Here is a 23,940-nt window from a genome sequence, read left to right on the forward strand (position 1 = left end):
TTTGAGCACCACTGGCATAGAAACATACTAGGGTTTTTTTTTTTAAGAGAAAAAAGAAAAGAATTGCGAGCTCACATACAGATATCTGCTATTTTTCAATAGTTAAAGCACAAAATAATGCGTTCCAAGTCTAAATGGGTTAAACTCCCTCCTCCCCCTATGAAGAACATTCATGGGGGGCCCGCAGTGAATCATTGTACCCAGGGCCCAGAATTTGGTGTGACACCCCTGGCTGCGTTGAAGTCACCTGACCTGCTGCGCCTGCCTGGCTGCTACAGAGTGAAAATGGCAGCGCATTTATCCTACGGAAGAGTAAACCTAAACATCTTGAGAGAAGCAGCGAGAAAGGAGCTTCGGGAGTTTTTAGACAAATGTGCAGGGAGCAAGGTAAACGACGACTGTGACAATCTGCTGGCAAGGTTGAAATCTAAATTGTTTTACGTTTGATGTGATGCGATGATGTGGGTGACGAGGCAGCTGTAAATTAATCTCTGTGAAGTTGGCACCCCATATGATGAAAACATTAAAAAAATGTCATTCTTTAGTGCTGGATTTATGCTGAATTGTGCCGTACATTTTATAATTTGTGCTGCTATAAGTTTTTAGATATTCTACATACCACTGCTGTTCTGATGCTGTGTTCTATGTACTATGTGTTCTGTGTACTATTAGGCTAAGCACTGCTGCTTTACACCGCCCTCTGTAGGCCACACCACTGTAATGCTGCTATATTCTGCTAATTCATATAACCAGTAGCGCACACACACACACACACACACACACACACACACACACACACACACACACACACACATTGTATATATATATATGTTACAGTATGTTTGGGTATTAGGACGGTCGAGAAACGGAGCACTCGTGGTGCCGCACGGGGCGGAACAAGCGGTCGCCCACAACAACGTCCTCCAGGCGGAGCTGCTCGATTGTCCACGACATTGCAAGCGGCGCGAAGGCCAGCGGACCTTGGTCCTGCTCTTCGCCCCCGAGCGCCGCAGGCGCGAGTGTCACGGTTTGTTAGAGAAACAGGACGGTCGAGAAACGGAGCACTCGTGGTGCCGCACGGGGCGGAACAAGCGGTCGCCCACAACAACGTCCTCCAGGCGGAGCCGCTCGATTGTCCACGACATTGCAAGCGGCGCGAAGGCCAGCGGACCTTGGTCGCGGCCACTCGCGCCTGCGGCGCTCGGGGGCGAAGAGCGGGCCAGTTACGAAGCCGTGGTGAATGCAATCGTTATATTTATGCCCAGGCCGTAAGGCCTGGGCAAGCCCACGATAAACGCTCATAGTAAGCTAATGGCTAAGCTAATGGCTAAGCTAATGGCTAAACACCGCCCAGCTAGGCTAGTAAATAAAGAAAGAGAGTCGCAAACGAGTGACGTCAGCGCCTGCACTAGTGAATGGCTGTCTATGGGCTGTCGTCGCCATCTGGTGGTGATTAGTGTGTGGTGAACGACAAAACAAGCGCTCTTACTCTTACCGTCCTGAGTTACCCAAACATACTGTAAGTTAACATATATATATATATTGATGATTAAACAATGACACCATTTTTTGGGGATTTCGAGCCAAAAAATGGGGGGTGCAAGGCTCAGCTAACTTATATAACTTGAAATATCTCGAAAATGATACCAGCACAAATTATAAACTTTACAGCACAATTCAGCAGAAATCCAGCACTAAAGAATTACACAATTTGAATGCATGTTTTCATCATATGTGGTGCCAACTTCACAGAGGTTGCAAATTATCTTGACCAGCAACATGACCATAGTATGGTTATGGTATCATGCTGTTAGTAACCATACCAGATATCTGACTTGTAGTCTGGTACTACTGTACAGCACTTCCATGTAAACATGTATGTCTATCATTTGTCATTTTACTTCAGGCCATAGTTTGGGATGAATATCTCACAGGACCCTTTGGACTGATAGCGCAGTATTCTTTACTGAAGGTGAGATCTGCTTGTTTGTTTTGCTACGAGCTCATGTGTCTCTGTTTTTCGTCCCAATATTAAGTAACGCAAAAACACTTCTAACAATAAAAGGACGGTGTACTTACTTACTAACTGTACAACGACTGTGCTTTTCAGGAACATGAGGTGGAGAAGATGTTCACCCTCAAGGGAGGGCGCCTCCCACCTGCTGATGTCAAGAACATCATCTTCTTTGTTCGTCCCAGACTGGAGCTGATGGACATCATTGCTGAGAATATCTTCAGGTTTGTGATCCATCTAGCTTTCAGTGGCACATATTATTGTTTATCGTGATAAAAACACTCATGGAGATTTAATTCATCGTGATATCGTCCTCCGTCATGCACTGGGATCAATTCACCTTTATTTGCCGAGCTTCATATCCGGTGCCACTTAAACCCTCTATAATTGGTAAAAGGTACTTATAATATATACGTACTTGATAGCCTTTTTTTCACTCTCTATCAAATCTCTTTCCTAAAAAATGGCCGATCTACAAGCTTGTAGATCGGTTATTTTTTGGCTAATGTTCCGCCCCAGGATTTTGATTATCACGATGATATCGTAAATCGCGGTTTTCTTTTGTCCCAACTAAATGTTCATTTCGTCCCATGCCCAGTGAGGATAAGATGCACTCGCCACGGGACTTCCACATCCTGTTTGTTCCGCGGCGGAGCATGCTCTGCGAGCAGAGGCTGAAGGAGCAAGGCGTGCACGGCTCTTTCATCAACATTGATGAGTACATCCTGGACCTGATCCCCTACGATGGTGACCTACTCTCCATGGAGTCTGAAGGTGCCTTCAGGGTGTGTACAACATCTGGGCAGCACAAGTGTATATTTGCAGCATATTGTTGCTGTCGGGCAGAAACCTCGTATCTCTATATTTCAGTTTTTTTATGTTTTTCTTTGTTCCTGTAAATAAATGTGCTACTTAGTTGTACAAGAGTGTCACGCAAAAATAATATCAATTGGAAGACCGGTTCCCTTTTTTTCCCCTTTTCCGGAAATTAACTCTTTGAGCGCCAGCGCCCTCTAGGGGCCAAAGAATGCCAGCGCATCTCTCATAGGCGAGCGCTTTAGCTTCCAGGACTTCAGCTTCCAGGACCTGACGTGCTCACATTCATGCACGGCATGGAAATGTCCCGGATGAAGATGCTAACCGAATGGCTATTCCCATTTTGTCATCTAAAAGATCATTTTTGGGCGATTTCGCCGTAAATAAACCTCGCGCCGCTTTCCTAAAACACAAAAAAGAGATATAAGCCTTTAAAGATGCGGTCTTTCATTGGATTAGGCGGAGATTGGCGATTGCGTTCGCAAATTACGGCCGGCCGGGACGTTGTTAGCTTTCGGCTAGTAGCTACAAAAATCAAGCCAGGCTTCAGAAGGCCTCTTATCATTTTATTCATTTAATTAAATAAAGCCGAACTACTTCGGGATCGGCACACTCGTGTACTCATCGGAAGCGGCGCCGAACATCGGGTGAACATTGGGGAGCTCAAAAATGTATTTTAAACCATTTTTAATGGAATATATCGTCGGACAGAGTAGAACGGCTAGCTGGCTAGCGGCTAGCGAGCCAGGACCACCCACGACTCTACAAGCAGCTCGGGGTAAGTGAATTAATAAAAAAAAGATTGTATTGGATTGAAATAAAGCCGAACTAGTTCGGGATCGGCACCAGATGAGTTAACAGTTTTAGACCTACAAGTTTTCCACCCGACAACTTGACACCTAACTAATTTCTCACAGAACAATGTTCCTCTGACTCTGAGGTGTTCTGGAATGTTTGGGACACAAAGGAAACATGTATTTTTTGTATCCTGTGTGTTGAGCATGATGTCATTTCTGTTGGGAATGCTGTGCAATTTGTGTCGTGTTGTGTTGACGAAGCATACAAGAGAGACGGCTTGAGCGATTCTTTTGGACATTTTACATGACGATTAATTGTCACTCAAATAATTGGCGATTAACGATTTAATTGTGTATTTGTCGTTGATAATTACATTTCTGTTTGGCTTTTAGGCTTTGAAGTTGCATATGGTAGATATGACACATAACCTAAATATACAAATACATTACTGACATATTTGACAACTTACTACTTAAAAAATAACATTGATAGTGGAAATAGCCGATCTACAAGCTCACAACGCGTCGCGATGCGACGCGTTGTGAGCTTGTAGATCTGCTATTTCCACTATTTCTGTCATTTTTCAACATTCACGATTATGACGATTATGACAAAATAATTGCGATAATGTCAAACAATCACGATTAGACGATTATGTAATAATTGTGACAGCCCTATGCCCCAGTTACAAAATCAATTACAAAGTGACTGTAAAAAATGCCTGGTTTCTCACTGAGGTTTACTGTTCTCGTGTGCATCTATCTAGTGAGACTTATTTAACATCTCTGTGTATGTCTCCTATAGGAGTGCTATCTTGAGAATGATCAGACCAGTTTGTACCACACTGCCAAGGGCATCATGACCCTGCAGGCCCTGTACGGTACTATACCACAGATCTATGGGAAAGGAGAGTGTGCCAGGGTGAGTATGGTGCAGTAGTCGACTACGTATCACTGTGTAACTTTTTAAAATTAGACTTAAACACCTTGACTGGTATATTTTTCACAATAACCATTCCACATAAATGTGTTTATTGACTACTACTTGTCTAGATCAGTGTTTAAAAAATGGGGGTACGTGTACGCGGAGGTACTGCAGGGAGTACGTGAGAAAGTACAAATAATGATAATATTGTTCTTAGTTAAATAATTAAAAAACATTGAAGTATGAGGGGGAAACGTTTACTGTTATGTTTAATAATGACAGGGTTAAACTTGGAGTGAGCCTGATAGTTGCTAAGCCAAATTACATTGTACCAGGCAACTGGGATGTGCTTGAAAGTTGTTTGAATGTTTTAAAGTTATTGACATCACAACTGGACTGCAATGTTATGGCCACAGTTTTGAAAATAAATCTGCTCAGTGGTGCTCTGGAGACACCATTACTCCATTTCTTATTTGTGATTTTATATTCTTGAAATGGGGTTATCATAGCATCATACTGTACCTGTGCCTACCACTATTTTTGGTATTGCAGTTTTATGAGCAAAATGTTGTCGGGTGAAGGGGGTACTTAGATTCAAAAATCGAGGAAAGGGGGTACTCAAGCCAAAAAGGATTGAGAAACACTGGTCTAGATAAACATGATTAAACACTCCTTTCACTGGTGAGTTTATGCCTGCAGTAAAATGACACAGGCACCGGAAAATGTATTAATTTGAACATAAATCAATATAATTTTGGACAATCCCCGGGCATCCTAGGAGCTACGAGAGGTGTCTTAAATGAATCTTGCATAACATAACATGACTGTAAAATAATAACTTTATGGTTTTGCAGCATGTGGCCAACATGATGCTGAGAATGAAGAGGGAGTTTGCTGGAAGTCAGAGCCAGATCCTGCCAGTGTTTGATACTCTGCTGCTTCTGGACCGTAACGTTGACCTGCTGACCCCGCTGGCCACCCAGCTCACCTACGAGGGCCTCATCGATGAGATCTATGGGATCACTAATGGTCAGGATTCATTACTATCGTATTTTTGTATTATCCTATACTCCCCCCCCCCCCCCCACTTAAATTATTTTGTCTCTCTTTATGTTTCTTCTGGTTGCATGTGCTTTATGACTCCTGTAACATACAGTAGGGTATGTCTCCTGTAAGATATTTCAGGCTGTGACCCTCCAAAATAATTTCACAAAAGTTTTTATAGTATAGTTTGTTGATTACTTTTGATGCAGTAATCGTCTTTTTTTCTTATTTTTTTCCCTGCTTTTCTTTTTTGGCATTAAAAAGGTCTTAAAAGTCTATAAATTGTCACTCAGTTCACTGTCATCTGGGTACCTACCCAAAATCATGTGGGACCCCCCCTGGGGGTCCTGATTCCTGAACCACAGGTTGAGAGTCAAACTAAATGTAATGCTAACTCAATTCCCCAGTTAAAAAAATGCTTTTTTTCAGGCCTGAAAAGGTTGAGAACCATGGTTCTATATAGTTGTGTTTGCTGTAACTTAGGGTATGTCAAGTTGCCCCCCGAGAAGTTTGCTCAGAAGAAGCAAGGTGAAGGGGGTAAAGATTTACCCACGGAGGCCAAGAAGTTGCAGCTCAACTCTGCAGAGGAACTGTACGCTGAGATCCGGGACAAGAACTTCAATGCTGTTGGAGCAGCGCTCAGCAGGAAGGCCAAAATCATCTCTGCTGCCTTCGAGGTGCGTCTCACCCCGATGCATCCACCATTACTTTGTATAGTTTAGAAGCAAGGTCATACAACATGATATTATAAGCCCATTGTACCATAGAGGTCTCAGCTAAGGACTCAAGGCAGGTTTATTTGTCATTCATTTATACCGGTACACGCAGTGAAATGTCGGTGTGCCATGGTCTGCTAGACTGTGTGTGCAACAACAGCAATACAATACACACAAGATAATATTAACCAGTAAGACTCCCTTATCGGGAGATAAGCGACCGGCAGGTCGGCAACCTCATGGTTTCGCTAGAAGATGGGCATGTTAGAAATCAGGGGCGGAGGTTGTGGTTTGCCAGCCAAGGAGTTGTGTGCAAAGTTTGTCGTGGATAGGGGCAACGGTGCCGGAGATAAGAGTAGGGCCAAAAGTGTGACGGACGGACTGACTGACTGACAGCCGGTGGAGCTTATAGTAACTTGCGACCTGACGGTTGCAACAATAGGAATAGTATTGGACTATAATTAAATTACGGCTGAGGTGTTCTTGGGTACAGGGACTATGGACTGGGCAGGGGAGAGGTTGAAATAAGCTAGAAAGCTTTACTTGCTCAAGAAGACACCACAACTAATCAAATCTGATTGTAATCTCTATGGCAAGTGTTGCAAAGTGCACAACAGAAAACCAATAGATCTGGACGGGTGATGACAATTACTCAAAGATGCAGATACAGTCCAAATCTTGCAGTAATTAGTTTTTCTTTTATTGATGAATAATCAGCCCTGTAATCAAAAGTATTGATTGCAGTCACACGTTTGCTATTCCTAGTGCAATAGCTTTCGACACGCTATGTTTTATTTATCTTTTTTTGTGCTTGCTCTTTGGGCTGTACACTACAGTACTCTTTTTCTTTTTCTTACTTCTCTGTAACTTGTAACCTTAACTGCTGTGCTGCCTCTGGGCAACTGAATTTCCCCCGTGGGATAATAAAGGTATCTATCTATCTATCTATCTAAATGCATCTACCATTACTGGCCTGAGCTCCAGATGAACTCAATATATGAGCAAACTTTACAACCTGATGCTCTGGGTAATGTTACCAATTTCAGTAGCTTATTTTAATGTCATAGTGTTGGTGTCAAGATTTAGTTATATTCTAAAAGAAATAGAATATTTTGTTGAATACACATTTAACACACTGGGTGCCCACATGCGACCAAGAATCCCAAAGAAGTTCACACAATTGTATTGATTTGACCTTTTACCTTTTATCTTATTTCGGAGGCTCAGAGTAAAAGTAATCTGAGTAAATGTCCTGGATTCTTTTTGCGATAGTATTTTCCTTCACTCAGAACAGAAAAATATCAATCGCGGTCATCAGTGCTCTTCTAACGGGCCGGTAGAGAAGGGCTCGTTTTAAACATGATCGTGATTTAAAAGTTACATTAGGAGATAAATCCACGTTCGTGACTGGCTGTCTATGAGGGAACTGGACCTCCCGGTCACGTGATCTCCCGTTGCATTTAGGACATTTAAGAGTTTCTCTTCAGCCGCGGGTGTGTTTTGCTTTGTCTGGGGTAACTTTGGATGATGAACAGGGGTCTGGTTTTTGTTAAATGTGTCTTCTCCTCTTGTCTCATAGGAACGCCACAATGCTAAAACAGTGGGGGAAATCAAGCAGTTTGTGTCCCAGTTGCCTCACATGCAGGCAGCAAGGAGCTCACTAGCTAACCACACCTCTATAGCTGAGCTCATCAAGGACATCACCAGTACGTATACGCTTCCCTAAGTGTCCTCTCCTTCATACGCTTCCCTTCTTGTCCTCTCCTTCGTATCGTGGCTGTCGGGCAGAAACCTTGGCTTGTATGTTGGAAAGCCGTTACTTTTCAGGAAATGAAAAAAGAACCTGTGTTCCAATGTGGTCCTGTATAGTTATTATTTAATCACAAGCTCTTGTTCATTCTTTTCATTTTAAACCTGGTGTCCATATATTTTGGGCATGTTATAAATAAACATGAACCCATTCTTCCAAAAATGTTAAATTTGCGCAAATAGTCAATCAACAAGATTGCGTTGAGAAAAGTTTTGCTCAACTTTGACGTATGATTAAGTATAAAACATTGGTTAATTGTGGTTAAAGGATTACCAATCCCATACATTTGTGGAAAAAAGAAAACATAAAACTATGGAAGTTCTACCCGACGGCAATCATATCCAATCTGTAGTTCTTTCTATTATATTGTGAAATCGAAAGAAACAGAAAAATCCAATAAAACGACTAGACACAACTTTGGCGTTTCCTAGGCGATTGACTCCAAGGAAAATTGGTAAACATCTAGTACATTTCAAATTTTGTCTACTTGCAGCCTGCCCAAGAATACATTTTTTGTATAATCATTTATAAGCTGGGCAGCAGTACTATGTATAGCATTTATCTTTTCCTAATGTCTCCGGTTTCAGCTTCTGAGGCCTTCTTTGACAATCTGACAGTGGAGCAGGAGTTTATGACGGGGGTCGACACAGACAAGGTACAGTACCTACTGTACCTACCCACCCAGTGTTGATCCTAATCTGTTTCATAGGTAGAAATTACTTGTCTTAAAAACCTAAAGCAGCACAATGTAACTTTCCTCTTCTATCCCGTATTTGAACCTGGTTTCCAGCTTAAAGTGTTAGTTCAGCTATTTTTGACATAAAGCTGTGTGAAATACTTGCCATTAAAATAGTGGTTACAAATGTATTAATTGATTACCAGAGTCCCGTGGTCAGAGTTCTGGTCAGTTTTAGATGAATATTAAGTAGTTCCAATGGGGTGGGGGCCATTTGGCGTGGCCCAATCATTGATTAATCCACAAAACTAGCGTCATTTGTATTGTTGGCCTATTTCTACCATATAGGGCGAGGTTTCGTTCTGATCAGCTGACTGCAAAGCACCTTGTTTTGGGTAAATACGTTGCAGCGGCGTAGTGATACTGGACACAAAAAAATAGTACCATGTGACAGAGGGGTCAAAGTTGAACGAAAGTTGGTCTATTTGGTAGAAATAGGTCAACAATACAAATGACGCTAGTTTTGTGAATTCATCTATTTTTAATGATTGGGTCATGCCCATGAGCCCCTGCCAAATCACCGGAACTACTTTATATTCATCTAAAACTGACCAGAACTCTGACCACGGGACTCTGGTAATCAATTAATACATTTGTAACCACTATTTTAATGGCAAGTATTTCACACAGCTTTATGTAAAAAATAGCTGAACTAACACTTTAATATTTTTCTTATTGAGCTAATACAGCTTGCTCGGGGGATAAATTGAATCTTGACCATCAGGTCAAAATTCGTGTCAGATACTGTGTCTAGGTGAGACATGAACTTTGGCACGTCTCAAATGTCTCAATAGAAGAACAGGGAGACAAAATACAACAACCCACTTGTAAAAGTTATATTGTATTAACATAATCTACCATACAGATTGGACAAATGTATATTTTATACATCCCCCTGGTGCTGAAGTCACGTTTTGAAGGGTAAAACCCTGCTAAAAGCCCATAGAGTTAACACAGAAATCGCAAATTTAATGCGATTTCCGAATAGTAAAGTATAAAATACGGCTAGCATGATCAAGAACACAAGATAGTAAAAGGCACAAAGCATTATAATTTACTTTACCGTTCGAAATAATGATTTGTTGGCTTTAAGTCCAGCTATTTCTGTATTAATTTCCCCTTCAAAACTGACGTCAGCACCAGGAAGTTGCTGAGAAATTTGCTGAGTGGGCGGGTCGTGAATAGGGCTAGTTGGTAGAGCTGTCGCCTCACAGCTAAGGTCCCGGGTTTGTAGGACGCTGAGGGCATGTTCTCCCTAGGTGGGGTTGGCGAAAGGGCCTTTCTGTGTGGAGTTTGTATTTTCTCATTGTGTCCCCTTGGGTACGTACCCTCACAAACAACATGCTGTAATCCTGGTATACGCTCTATACTGCCTCCTCTTGGTCAGTCAAGGCACCTGGTGGAGGGGAAAGGAACTAGTTGGAATAACGTGTTCCTTCCACGTGCTACGTCCTACCCCCCCCCCCCCCGTCTGTCAGGTGATGAGAGGCGGCCTTCTCACTCCTCATGCACTGAAGGAAGCATGAGCTCAGTTGGAGGCTCTCCCCACTTGGCACTAGCGCCCAGGATTACAGCTTAGGCAATTGGCACTGGGTGAAAAATGTGTTAGAAAATCGTGGGATAAAAATCTAGGGTGGAAAAAAAAGTTGAGGCTTTAAATATTCATGATCTGCATTTGAACACAATGAACAGAGGTGCCAAAGAACAAAAACCTCTTTTTCTGCTCCTGTTTAAATATAATAAGTAAGATAAGATCAACATATAGCCTGAATGTTAGTATTTTATGGTTAAAATGTGTTGGATTAAAGCACATTGTTTTCCACTTGTTAAAAAGCATCTTTACTGTTTCTCAATGCAGGTGAACACTTATATAGAAGACTGCATTGCCCAGAAAGATCCCTTGATCAAGATTCTGCGTCTGGTGTGTATGCAGTCTGTCTGCAACAACGGCCTCAAGCAGAAGGTGTTGGACTACTACAAGAGGGAAATCCTGCAGGTAAGTGAAGTCAAGCAGTGGTGTAAAGTAACTTAGGACATTTACTCTAGTACTGTACACTTTGAGGATTTTTTACTCTAATGGAGTTTTTCTGGTTTTCAATACTTTTACTTCTACTCCACTACATCTCAGAGGCAAATATAGTACTTGCACACTGCTGTGTTTTTTTTTCTTTCCTTGTTGCGTTTTGGAAATCCTAAATCCGCAAAAAAACGTAAAAAAGAAAATCAACCCTAGTCCAAAAATAAATACGAAATGGGCGGCAGTGTGCAAACGTGATTGATATAACGTGAGGTTGATTTTTTTATTTACGTGCTCTGAAATTTGTGCTGATTTTCGTTCAAAAAAATGCAGCAGTGTGCAAAGACCTTTACAATATTATTGGACAACTTTTGTTATATTATTACAAAACACACATTAACCACTTCAGCCGTAGACTTCGGCTATTTGAAAATAGCCGATTGGCGGATTATGGAAACATGCAGCAGGCATTTTATTTTGAAAATGGCACATACAGTACTGTATCTTATTCAGTACTGTATCTTATTCAGATTCCTTTATTTGCCATCGTGTAATAGACAGGATTTTCTTGTAATTCTTTCCACATATGACATAAAACCGACAAACACAAAACAACACGAGAAAATAAATAATATAAAGTGCAGTATTGTTCAGTAGTGCAGCACAGACATAATGCTGGTGTCACCAGGGGGGCAGGGGAAGAAGGGAAGCAGTGAGCAGCCTGGAGGCTGAGGGAAAAAAACTGAGTCTGTGGCGCTCTGTCGTGGCCTTCAGCAGCCGCATCCTTCTCCCAGAGGGGAGCAGGGTGAGGAGGCCGTGGCCAGGGTGGGAGGGGTACGGCCATGATCTTTCTTGCCCTCCTCAGCGCCCTGGAGTCGTGCAGGGACTTGAGGCAGGGCAGGGGACGGCCAATCACCCTCTCCGCAGAGCGTATCACCCGCTGCAGCTGGGGTGTTGTACCCTACTGGCTCACCTGCCAGTGAAGAGAACCCACTGGCGTCTTCAACGTTTTCAGGCCAAGGACCCCTTAGTTGAGAGAGAGATGAAGCAGGGACCCCCACAACCTGTTAATAGATTCCAATATAGTTTCATCGTTTGACAGCACAATCTTCAGTGTATTTTGGATTCATGTCAATTTGTGTTTTCAGATATTTAACCACTTGAGCTGTCATTACCTAATAAACTTGACCTTTTACTCTGTACTTAGTCTGCTCTTTTTCCCATCTGCACCAAAGTCTTTGCCTACAGTTCTCAGATTATGGACACTACGGTTCAAGTTGTTAATATAAAAAGGATTGGAAGATTTGGAGGCCCCTCTGTAGTAACTCTGAGGACCCCCTATGGGCCCCGGACCCCCTGTTGAAGACCCCTGTAGTAGAGCCTTCATCCTACTCCTCCTATTCCCCGCTGACAGGTGCTGCCCCAGCCTGTAGGATTACGTGCAGTGACAAATATCAGCGTCCCCGTACCTTCCCTCCCTCCCAAACACGGGCTAATTGTGTTCGTATAGACTCTCGGCCATGCAGCCCATCGGTGCAGTGGATTTGAGCCCTTTTCAAAAATAGCTGATCTACAATCTCACAACCTGACCTTGTAGATCGGCTATTTTGCTAAAATGCAGTGTCTGCCCTGTGCACTAAAAGTTAAGAAACCATTTAGCGGTACATACCAACAAGGTCAACAAAAGTTTAATATTGCTTATTGCTGGGGCGCCCGCTGGCCTAGTGGTCAAGACGCATACCACATACTAGGCCATGATGCCTGCTGGCGTTGCCGGTTCGATTCCCGATCCGGATGACCTTTGCCACATGTCATTCCCTATATCTCTCCCCATTTCCTGTCAGTCTACTGTCCTATCAAATAAAGGCATAAAAAGTCCAAAATCAAATCTTTAAAAAAAAATATATATATATTGCTTATTGCTTTAACTGTTTTGTTTTTTTGATGGCCTGTGAAACGACTCCATGACTATGGTTTCCCCTTTGCTGCAGACCTATGGCTATGAACACATGCTGACACTTAACAACCTTGAGAAGACGGGCCTTTTAAAACCCCAGACGACCTCCAGGAACAACTACCCCACCATCAGGAAGACCCTGAAACTGTGGATGGAGGACGCCAACGAGCAGGTGAGCCCAGGGGTGCCTCAGAATACAAATATTTGAAATGTATCAACATAGTTGATCAAAAGTAGAACGATACGCACATCTCTTAATGAGGTGCTGGGTGAGAAATAGCACAATAGAAAAGGAAACCCGCACACTCTGCTCCAAATGACTGAATATTTATTGACGACGTTTCGAGCTACAAGCTCTTCATCTGGTCAAAACCCGCGCTGTGTGTCACCAACCCACTTTTATGGAGACACCCATAAGTCACGTCAGCAGGGGGTGGAACAACACAGCAAGGTAACCAAGTAAAATGTATATAACTAGAAGTTTGCGGCCCTTTGGGCCGCAAAAGTCTAGAGTTCAGTTTTTGAAAAAAAAACGTTTTTTGAGAAAACATTTTTTTTTGGAAAAAAAAGTTTTTTGAAAAAAAAAAAAGTTTTTTGAAAAAAAAAAGTTTTGTGAAAGGTATTGGTGATGCGATGACGTGGTGTATACGGACGCTCAGCTCCCCGGGCCCTTCCCCGTCTTTCTCTCTCTCGGTTCAAAGAGTGGCATGTTTAAAATGTGGACAGTGCAAAATTTTCACGCTTGTTTGACGTGGTGGCTATGTTTGTGAGAGGTGTTGTGAGAGAATGGAGCTAAACATTCTGTTTGAGAATTGCCACCACTTTGTGTTTGCTGAATTGTATGTATTAGATAACAGTGATACAGTGTTCATCATCATATTTCAATACACAACAGTGAAACCAACAAACAGATAAGACATGATTATTACAAAAGGAATAATGAAAAATCTAGAGAATCATATTTTTTTGTTGTTTTTGTATGTATCAACATAAACATTAATATTAAAAAAAAAACTTTAATATATTTTTTGAAACTTTCATAATATATTCTAGATACATTACACAATTCAGTGAATTATTCCAAACCTTTTTTGTTAAAATTTTAAAATGTTATGGCATACAGCTCATGAAAATAAATCCATATTTCAAAATATTACAATATTACACGAGACCACTCAAAACAAGCATTTATAATAGAGAAATGTCAACCTTCTGAGGTCACAGTTGCTTGAAGTCCAGTGGGACGTTTTCGCTGTCAGTTATGATTTGGGGTGCTAGGGCATCTGCAATGCTTTTTTTTTTTACACAATATTTAATTTTCTTTAGATGGATCTGTAGTTGGTGAATGTTCCCCTGAGAATGGGGATGCTGGGGTTAAACCAGTTATTTTTAATCTGTCCTAATGGAAACGGATATTCTCTCAAGGGGGGAAGATTTACATATTTGACATAAATGTAAAGTGCTGTAAAGTAACAATGGAATTCAGGGATGCCGTGGATGAAAATGTCATTTACAGTGGTGCCCTGGGCCAAAGATATTTGACACGGTTCCCACGGTCATGAAATTCCTGGAAATATTTTGAAATTAGACAAATATTTTTCCAGTACTGGAAAAGTTTTGGAATTGATCAAGGGTCCTGGAAAGTCCTGGAAAAATAGCTATGCATTGTCTTTGGTTATTGATTTTGTTAATACGCGATGCGAGGCATTGTGAGCATGTAGATCTGCTATTTTCACAATAAAACCGTGTTATACAAAATTCCTCTACTCTTAGTGCTTGTCAGGGTGCAGTTCAAATATGATTATTTCGTGGGTCACGGCCAGAAAAAGTTGAGAACCACTGCCATACACTACCTGTCTTTGGGCATTGTGCATAGGAATAAGCGACTCGTTATTGAGCTGAATTATTTTTATATAGTCCTGGAAATGGGGTTAAATATTCTGGAAAAGTTTTGGAAAAGTTTTGGAAATTAATTGGTAAAGATGTGTGGGAACCCTGTATTTGAGAACCACTGCACTAGACAAAGTATTCCCGCTCATTAAATGGTTAATGTAATGTGTGTAGCTTGATTGTGCTGCACAACTAAAACCAGCATGATGCCGTGGTTAAGACGAGCCTAGAACATTCTTGTTATGGAGGTTTTAGAGGTTTTCAAACATTTAGTACACAAGGCACATCAAAGGGCAAGTAAAAATCTCCTGCAAAATAGATAGCCTTTATAATATGAGTTATCTGTAAACGTTTATTTTATTTACTATTGCCAAATACAAAGTTTTAACTAAGAAAATGACTCAAAAAATGTGCACAATGTACTGATATTGTAAATTAAATAATGTATTATCACTGCACACCATTTTAGAAACACTGTTGTAGACAGTCTTGCAGGCCTGTTCTTTTTATCATTTATGATTCATTCTTTTTTTATGAAGCCTTTTGGTGTCAGCCGGCAGCAGAAAACACACTTAAAAGTCTTCTCATGACAAGACAGAGCTTTCCGTGCTCCAGACTGTATGACCGGAAGCAGGCAACAATCTGGACACGCAAGACTAAGAAGGCTGCGTAATGTCACATAGAGTGAAATGGATGGTCATTTGTCTTTATTTCAATACTTTGCCAGGGCCGCCGCTAATTCCTACTGTCCTACAGTACATCCAGAATGTTCATACGTGTGGTTGTCTGTTTTTTCCCCCAACGGTTGTGTGGGAAGCGCCATTGCTCATCTTTCAAGTCTGGACATGTGCATACGCAGCAATTATAAATGAGGTCCCTTGTGATGTCCCTTGTCTCACTACTAGACATGATTAGACATGATTAGAAGCCACCATGGCACGGACACTAGGAGAATGCAATCAACCAACTGGTAGGATAGAACAGGGTTTCCCAAAGTGGGTGCCGTAGCACCCGAGGGTGCCGTGAGGCCAGTCCAGGGGAGCCACAGAATACTTTGATAACATTTTAGAATTCATCAATATCACTAGTATCACTACATCAAAATCACTTCACTGTGCTTAGTAAAACAGTCCTGATTTGCACTGTCTACTTGATGAGTTCTTTTTCCATCTACGGCCAACTCGCTTCACCAAAAATATCCGATCTACAAGCTCACAACGAGTCACAACGTGACGCGCTGTGAGCTTGTAGATTGGCTATTTTTGGTGAACCCTCCCCCCAGAATAGGGATGCTGAGGTTCAAGCAGTTAAATGTCAAGTATAATAAAAGTTGCGCCCCCGATGGCCTACTGGTCCAAGCGCATGTTTATAGGCTTTGTGTAGCCTGCAGCGGGTCGCTGGTTCGATTCACGAGCCCGACCCAGATTTGCTGCGTGTCACTCCCCATCTCTCCCCCCATTTCCTGTCGACCTACTGTCTGTCAATAAAGGCATTAAAGCCCCAAAAAATATCTTAAAAAAAAAAAAAAAAGTATAATAAAAGTTATTTTCAGTCAGTTCTGATGGAAACTGATATTTCTTCAACATGACGTAAGCGTAATTCTGGGGTGCCGTGGATGAAAAGGTTAGTCAAAAAAGTTTGAAAACCCCTGGGATAGAAATACAAGCAGGGTCCATGGCAGCTGAACTTCCCCACAGGGATCAATAAAGGTCTTATCTATCTGCTAGGGGTCTCAGAGGAGCAGAATTGCCAACCAGTGGTTTGTTCATCATCATCTTCTTCCGTTTCTCTCCAGAACCCCAACGACATCTCATACGTGTACAGTGGCTACGCGCCCCTGAGCATCAGACTGACCCAGGTCCTGGCCCGGCCCGGCTGGCGCAGCATCGAAGAGGTTCTGAAGATGCTCCCGGGTCCTCATTTCGAGGAGAGACAGCAGCTGCCCGCCGGGCTTCATAAGAAACGTGAGGAAACGAGGGGGGGGGGGGGGGGGGGGGGTTGTGTGGGCGTCACAAGGGGGGGAAAGGGGGGTTGTGTGGGCGTCACAATGGGCGTCACAAGGGGGGGAAAAGTGGGACTGAGTTACTTGGGCCCAAGGTGGAGGGGCCTTAATTATTTTATACTTTAGCTATTGAAAAATAGCAGATATTCATGACTTTTCAAAAATAGCAGATCTACAAGCTCGCAGCGCAAATCGGCAAATCTTTGAATATATGTATTTTTTAAGTGAACATTTGTAACTCAAATTTTGCCTCTCGGGGGTCCCTGGAACTAAATATTTTGAGATGGGGGTCCGTGGCCAAATACATATAATTTTGGGGGTTTGAGCACCACTGACATAGAAACATAGGTTTTAAAAAAAAAAAACCTTAGAAGGGTTTGAAATATTCAAAGACTTGCGCAAATGTTCACGATTTTTCAAAAATGGATCTATAAGCTTGCAGCGCGGCACTCGGTGCCACGCAGTGAGCTTGTAGATCTGCTATTTTTCAATAGTTAAAGCACAAAATAATCTGTTATAATGCATTCCCAGTCTAAATGGGTTAAACCCCTCCCCTATGAAGAACATTCATGTGTGGCCCACAGTGAATCCTTGGTCCAGAATTTGGTGTGACACCCGTGGTGTTGCTCACCAAACAAGAGGCATAGAAATAAAAAAATAAACGGCCTCCAGTGTGCTGCTTGGAGATAAGACACGGCCACGTCGACTGATAATTTACAACATGCAGCTGACAATGGGACGGGGCCGACTGTCATTGCCTCTGTTTGTGGTGTTTTTCATGTGTATTGACACTGGAAAGAAGGATGAGGAGAAAGGTGCCGTGCCGTCAACTGCCCCATTCAGAGCCAGTATTAGGATTTTTCTCAGTCTTTAGCCTTTATTGGCTATTGCAGCCGTAGGGGTTGTACGTACCGATGTGAATTTAATTATACGCTCCCTGTGAAATGTGCTAATTAGAACTGTGCATTTGGGTATAAGAGAGCTGGCTTGTTTCTACTTGTTTGTACCCTGATTCCATTTTTAAAAGGTGATAATGGAGGACTGTTTCTGGCTGTTAAGTTTATTTATTTTTATTTTATTTATTTATTATTATTATCATTTTTTTTCTTCAGATTCCAGAATACGGTGCTTTAACGAATGTCAGTGTTGCTTTTTCATTTTGAATCATGTTTGTTTAGTGTTGTTGCAGAATGATGGAGCAGAATTTGCACAGGCTAATATAATTTTAGGTTGAATTAATAATGATTCAAGCAGGCCTCATTTCCCTTCTCTTTCTGTAAGCACATGCTCCCAGGTAGCTGCGTACTGTGCGTAGTGACTCCTGACTGCACTGTAAGGGGGTCCATAGAGTTCAATAGACGCAGGATTTGACAGTGTGTCAAACTCCCCGTGTTGAGCCTGTTGGTTTTAATTTGATGGTTTCAAACCAGCGTCGCCCATCCAAGCGTAGACATTTCTACTACTGAGCTGAGACGAAAACCCTGTTTGGACAGAGAGGAGATATTATGCTTTGAGATTTATGCAATGCCTTTTTGCATTCAGTAGTGGTACTTCCCAACCACAGGATCTAAAGTTCAGGGAGACTACGTCCAACCCCCACAGTTGTTAGTTATATTGCATTGACATGCTCTACTATACAGATTGGTTACAATAACATTTATTAACGTTAATGGATTGCAGCTTAACACATTCCCCGCCATTTAACAATACCTTCGTACTCTATGGTGCCTCTGGTCTCCATAGACTTCCATGTAATTCATAGTGCACGGATCATGCACACCCATGCCTAGATAATGCACCACGTGTGTCCACATTGCTCACAGCTTTCAAACAAAAAAATCCGAATGGAAATCCGTTCAGGCATTCATGAGATACAAGCCATTATGTTTTCCTAAAATGTAAACAAAGATGGCTGCCATGTTTGATAGATGGGGTTGCTATGGGGGTTAAACATGCAATTTCGCGATTTCTATCATGCCTACTACATTTTTTGGGGTCCAAAAAAAATTTTGAATTTCTTTTTTTTTTCTTCAAAATGGTGGAAATTCTCGGGACTATCGGGCCTGGCAGGGAAAGACATTAAAATAATCTCGGGACTATCGGGCCTGGCATGCAATGAGTTACAATAAAATGAGAACAATGCCATTGTGTTTGATCACTTTCTGTTTTCTCACCGTCTTACAGGCCAACAGGGGGAGAACCGCACCACGCTCGTGTTCTTCCTCGGGGGAGTAACGTACGCGGAAATAGCCGCCCTGCGCTTCCTTTCTCAAATGGAAGACAGCGGGATGGAATACATCATCGCCACCACCAAACTGATTAATGGCACCAGCTGGATCAAATCCCTCATGGACCGGCCCGAGACGCAGAACCCCTGAGTCTCGGGCCCCCAGTTAGGAGGTACATGCACGCTTGTGCACGCTTGTGCACGCACACACACGCACGGCTGGATACATCAAACGCCCCTTTGGACAAAAAGACCTTGCCTGCTGTGTCCATGTCCGTGTTCCGCAGGTGTCTCATTGATGTCTACAGTGGATTAAAACACCACGTTGTGAGCTTGTAGATCGGCTGTCTACGGTGCGTGACACCGCCGCGAAACTAAGTGTGAACCAGGCTTGCGCTTTACAAATGTTCAACTGCACCCTATAATCCATATCATTTTATGTATGTGCAAGCTTATACATTACTTACAAATGTATGCTATTTTCATCTTTGGTCAACATGCTCCACTGTGCCGTGTATTGTATGTATGTATATACTGTATGTACTATATGATGGAAACCTTTGAAATCTTGAAGAAAATGTAATTTATGAGAAGCTTAAAACAAACGGCTTTTGATTTTCATTTAGTTTAGACTTTTTTTTTTCTATTACTGTTTGGCTACATGCTGAATAAAATGTGTAAATAACAATGGTTTCTTGTAGATGTTTATTTGGATAACGCGTTGATATGGAGCATCCACACTGTATGCGTCATACTGTATGGTGAAAGGTAAGATGGCAGTGGTGATCAGAGAGAGAGAGAGAGAGAGAGAGAGGGGCAGAAAGGAGAGGACCGGAGTGTGTCCATCAGCTCTCTGAAGGAGCAATTAGCCAAGTAACAGGCCTCCCGATCAGCCGATAATGGCCCTCTGCTGTCTGGAGATCTGAGCCCGTAGTGGCCCGTGATTTGACAGCGCAGGACACTGATTGAATTAGGAAGCCATTTGCTCCATGTTCCGGTAGGAAGATAACTGCGTTTGAGCAGCGGGTTTTGATCTCTGTTCCAATCGATAGCAGGTCCGTGCCTTACACCACGAACACAGGGGCTCCTGGCCCAGCAGGAGATGCAGAGAGAAGATACTTTACTAGGTTCAACGTGCACAAGTGTTAATAGGTGGGCCCCTTGCTTACTTGCAAGCTAGCAAACCACAATATAATTTAGCTCAAAGTGTAAATTACAATGCTACTCTCTACATTTATTTTCCTTTCTTTTTTTTTGTATCTGTAATGGCTTATTCTAGGATTTCTCTGAGCAGCAGGTGCACTGTACGGCTTAAGTTTCTGTTAGGAAAAACCCAAGAGGTTCAGTCAGACCCTTGCAATCAGTTTAATTGCCTTTGACTCCTCCTCCTCTGCCATAAGGACTTGAAACGAGTGAGGCAACAGACTAGACATCAACTGGTATTTCTGGGCTCGCAGCACAGGAGCCTATTTACTGACCAGCTCCTGTCCTGCACAAACAAAAGGTAAGATTTGGGATTTCTTTTTTTTTTATTTGAGTTTTAAATTATTTGATTTGATTCTTAAGCATTTGTCTGGAACACGTGTCAGAAAGTGAAATGTGTCAAGGCGTGAGTGGCAATGTTTTCATAAGGTATGATAAAATAGCTTTAGCATAATGCGATCAACTGATGGTTTCAAGTCTAGTTTTTTAACCCATTTAGATTGAATGCTTTAACCAATGAAAAATAGCAGATATACAAGCTCACAGCGCGGCACCGAGTGCCGCGCTGCGAGCTTGTAGATCTGCTATTTTTGAAAAAGTCGTGAAAATGGGTGCAAATCTTTGAATATAATGTATTTTCAAAGCGAACGTTTGTAACTCAAATTTTGCTTCTGGGTGGTCCCTGGAACTAAATATTTTGAAATGGGGGTCCGTGGCCAAATAAATATCATTTTGGGGGTCCTTCACATGAAAAGGTTTGAGAACCACTGACATAGTAGTCTCTCAAGAACAGTCTAACTGAGCTCCAGTTAAGTGAAAAGGACCTTTTCTTTGACGATGGCTGGCCAGATTGCTGACATAGAAACATAGGTTTTCTCCAAAGATCTTTGAAGGATTCAAAAGACACTTATAGAATCGGGTCCAAATTCTGATTTTCACGATTTTTCAAAAATAGTAGATATACAAGCTCGCGCTGTGAGCTTGTATATCTGCTATTTAAAGCATAAAATATTGCGTCATAATGTGTTCAGGCCTAAATGGGTTAAGTGCTTTGATCAGTAACAAAAGTAATTTCTTTCCTACAAGAAACAATTTACAATAGCTTCAAAAGTACTGATGTATCATGTATGACAAAACTATTACACAAAGCTGCTGAGAATGTGTTGTACAAAGCAAATGGCAATAAAGTATTCAGTAGCCCAGGTTATTCCTGGGTGTACTGTAAGTCAAAGGAGAAAGGATCAATACAGAACCCATTTTGTGCAATTTACAAATAAATTATTAACAATGGTCTGATGCCGTGGCTTCACTTATAAAAGCCTGCATGGCCATTATGATGAGAGCCTGCACATTTAGCTTTTGCTGATTTCTGATTTAAATGAACTACAACTTTGTTTACTAGAACAGTGGTTCCCAGAGTTTTTGTCTCGGGGCACCCCATACATTTTTTTTTTCATCCGAGGCACCCCTACATTATACTTTTCACTCCCAGCACCTTATATTTAGAGCATATCGTCGTTGTCGGGTGGAAACCTTGTATGTCCAAAACCGTTCGTTTTGTATTTATCATCTAAAACATTTACTAAACTAGTAACAGCCGATCTACAAGCACACAACGCCTCGCTGTGTGCTTGTAGATCGGCTGTTTCACTAGTTTTGTGAGACGGTCTTGTATGGTGAGGCTGGGCTTTGCTTTACCAAAAGACGTACCCATTTGAAACTTGCTGGAGATACGAGGTTTCTGCCCGACAGTGAGGATATTTTAGTGATTATGTAGCGAGGAAAACATTTAGATAATATCCATTTTGGTTAAAACTGACTGAAAATAACTTTGTACTTCAAGTTTAAAATGATTCTAAATATTTTTTCAAGTGTCCAAATAAAATCGAAATATTATCAAATTATCTTGCGGCACCCCTGGACTGCTGTCACAGCACCCCAGGGTGCCCCGTCACCCACTTTGAAAACCCCTGTACTAGAAGTCCACAAACTACAACTGAGTTCTAAGAAACTCCCCATCATATCTCAAAAGACATGACGGAATACTTTTTTGATTACAGCAGAATGGGACGAGGAGAAAACATGGGACAGCTTACTCAACACGCTGGCCGCAGACAGAAGCAGTATGTGCCTATGGATGTGGAACCCTTGGCGATCCGCTTCCTAAGGACATTCAGAGAAGTCCTGAAATTCGTTCTCTTCAGCTACACCGTGTTGTTTGGAGCTCTTCTCTTAGCTCGGTGGACGACATATTTTGTGGTTGCGAGCCACAAAAAATAATACTGTAGACTGTCCGTATAATGCTCAATGTATATTGTGGGATTTACAGGTCTTAAGCAATTGTGACGTTATTAATGGAGACTTTATTTGGATGTTCAGTGTTTTGCATTTTTAATGTGAACTTGGAACAGTATGTGTGAACAGAATATAATTGTTGATAATCGTAATGAATACAAAAGCACCCTTGTTTAGTTAACCCATTTAGGCCTAACCTATAGAATAGGGCTAAATCAGAAATTAGCCTACAAAACAAATATGTTGCTACATACTGTACATGTACTGTAAGCCCCTCCCAAACAGCAAAATGTGTTCCCGGCCTGAAAGCCTCACTATGTAACTTTTTTATTGTATAAAATGTAATTTTGTTCATTCTGTATGGTAGAGTATGTTAATACAATATAACTTATACAATTGGGGTGGTTGTATTTTGTCTCCCTGTTCTCATAATGAGACATTTAGATCTTGTCAACGTCTCACCTAGACATAGGATCTGATTGACCTGATGGTCAGAATTCAACTTATCCCCTGTGTAAGCAGGCCGGCTCTATTAGCTCAATGGTAAAACAAATAAAATAAAATGTCAGCACTTCAAATCCGGGGTAGAAGAGGAACGTTACATACTGCTGCAGACAAAAAAAGTACATGTCTTATCCATCCAACAGAAGTTATTTTTTCTTTCCAGAGAAAATCATATTAAGTGGGTGTCCAAATACACCCGGTGGGAAAAGGGCATATCCATGTTTTTATTTTCTAGATAGTCAGTGTGCCATGTCAACAATATTTAATGACACCCCATCAAACACTGACATATTTTGATTGTCAGGACATTGTTATAATGATCATTAGACTCATAACCCACCCATGTCAGTTCTACCTGCTGTAAAATTCTCTCACACTTCTGCCAGTGATCACCCTCCCCTGTGCCAATGTTGGCACCCGTGCCTAAGGTTGCCTACCCCTACAATATTTGTTTTACTGTATGTTTGAAATCATAGTGTAAAAATCATATACTGTCCAATAGCAATATCATATTTTTTAAATTAAATCTGCGGCATAGGTTAGCTTAAACAACCTGACATCTTTTACATTTTTTTGTGTTTGTGTGTAATAATACTCATGCTTACCGACTGCCTGGGTAAATGTTTTTGTTAATCTTTTATATACCGTATTCTGCTATTTTAAAGCTCTTCCTAGCTTCACCCTAGAATTCAACTTCCCCTTATAAGATCTGTAACACCTTGGCGTCCCTGGGGTCTGGGGACCCCCAGGGATCCTTGAGGATGTTCCAGGTGATCCTCAGTCTAATTATATTAGTTTATAATTACATTTATTATTTACTGGAAGCATGTAGCCTACTGCACTGTATGTAAACTTTTGAAATGATCCAGGTACATTCTTGTTAGTTCCAAATTAGGTCTGTTTTTATTCAATGTCATTATATTCACTGTTGATAGACTTCACATTATCCAGATACCCACTGTTGAAGGCCTGCTGACACTATATGCA

At 41.7% G+C, this 23,940-nt stretch overlaps 1 protein-coding gene across 1 annotated transcript; it reads left to right on the forward strand.

Moving 5' to 3' along the window:
- Positions 1-285: 285 nt before the first annotated feature.
- vps33a (VPS33A core subunit of CORVET and HOPS complexes) lies at positions 286-19,593 on the forward strand (the record flags this gene model as incomplete). The annotated part of the gene is made up of 13 exons (XM_080739599.1): positions 286-387; positions 1,907-1,972; positions 2,111-2,238; positions 2,613-2,799; positions 4,433-4,549; positions 5,407-5,581; positions 6,080-6,273; positions 7,892-8,018; positions 8,710-8,777; positions 10,717-10,854; positions 12,867-13,004; positions 16,518-16,686; positions 18,909-19,593. The coding sequence occupies 13 exons, from the start codon at positions 286-288 to the stop codon at positions 19,100-19,102; spliced, it is 1,803 nt and encodes a 600-aa protein (XP_080595725.1). The 3' UTR covers positions 19,103-19,593.
- Between the last annotated feature and the right edge of the window lie 4,347 nt (positions 19,594-23,940).

The sequence above is a fragment of the Nannobrachium achirus genome, assembly GCF_963921795.1.
Source record: "Nannobrachium achirus genome assembly, chromosome: 12".
Lineage (NCBI taxonomy): Eukaryota > Metazoa > Chordata > Actinopteri > Myctophiformes > Myctophidae > Nannobrachium > Nannobrachium achirus.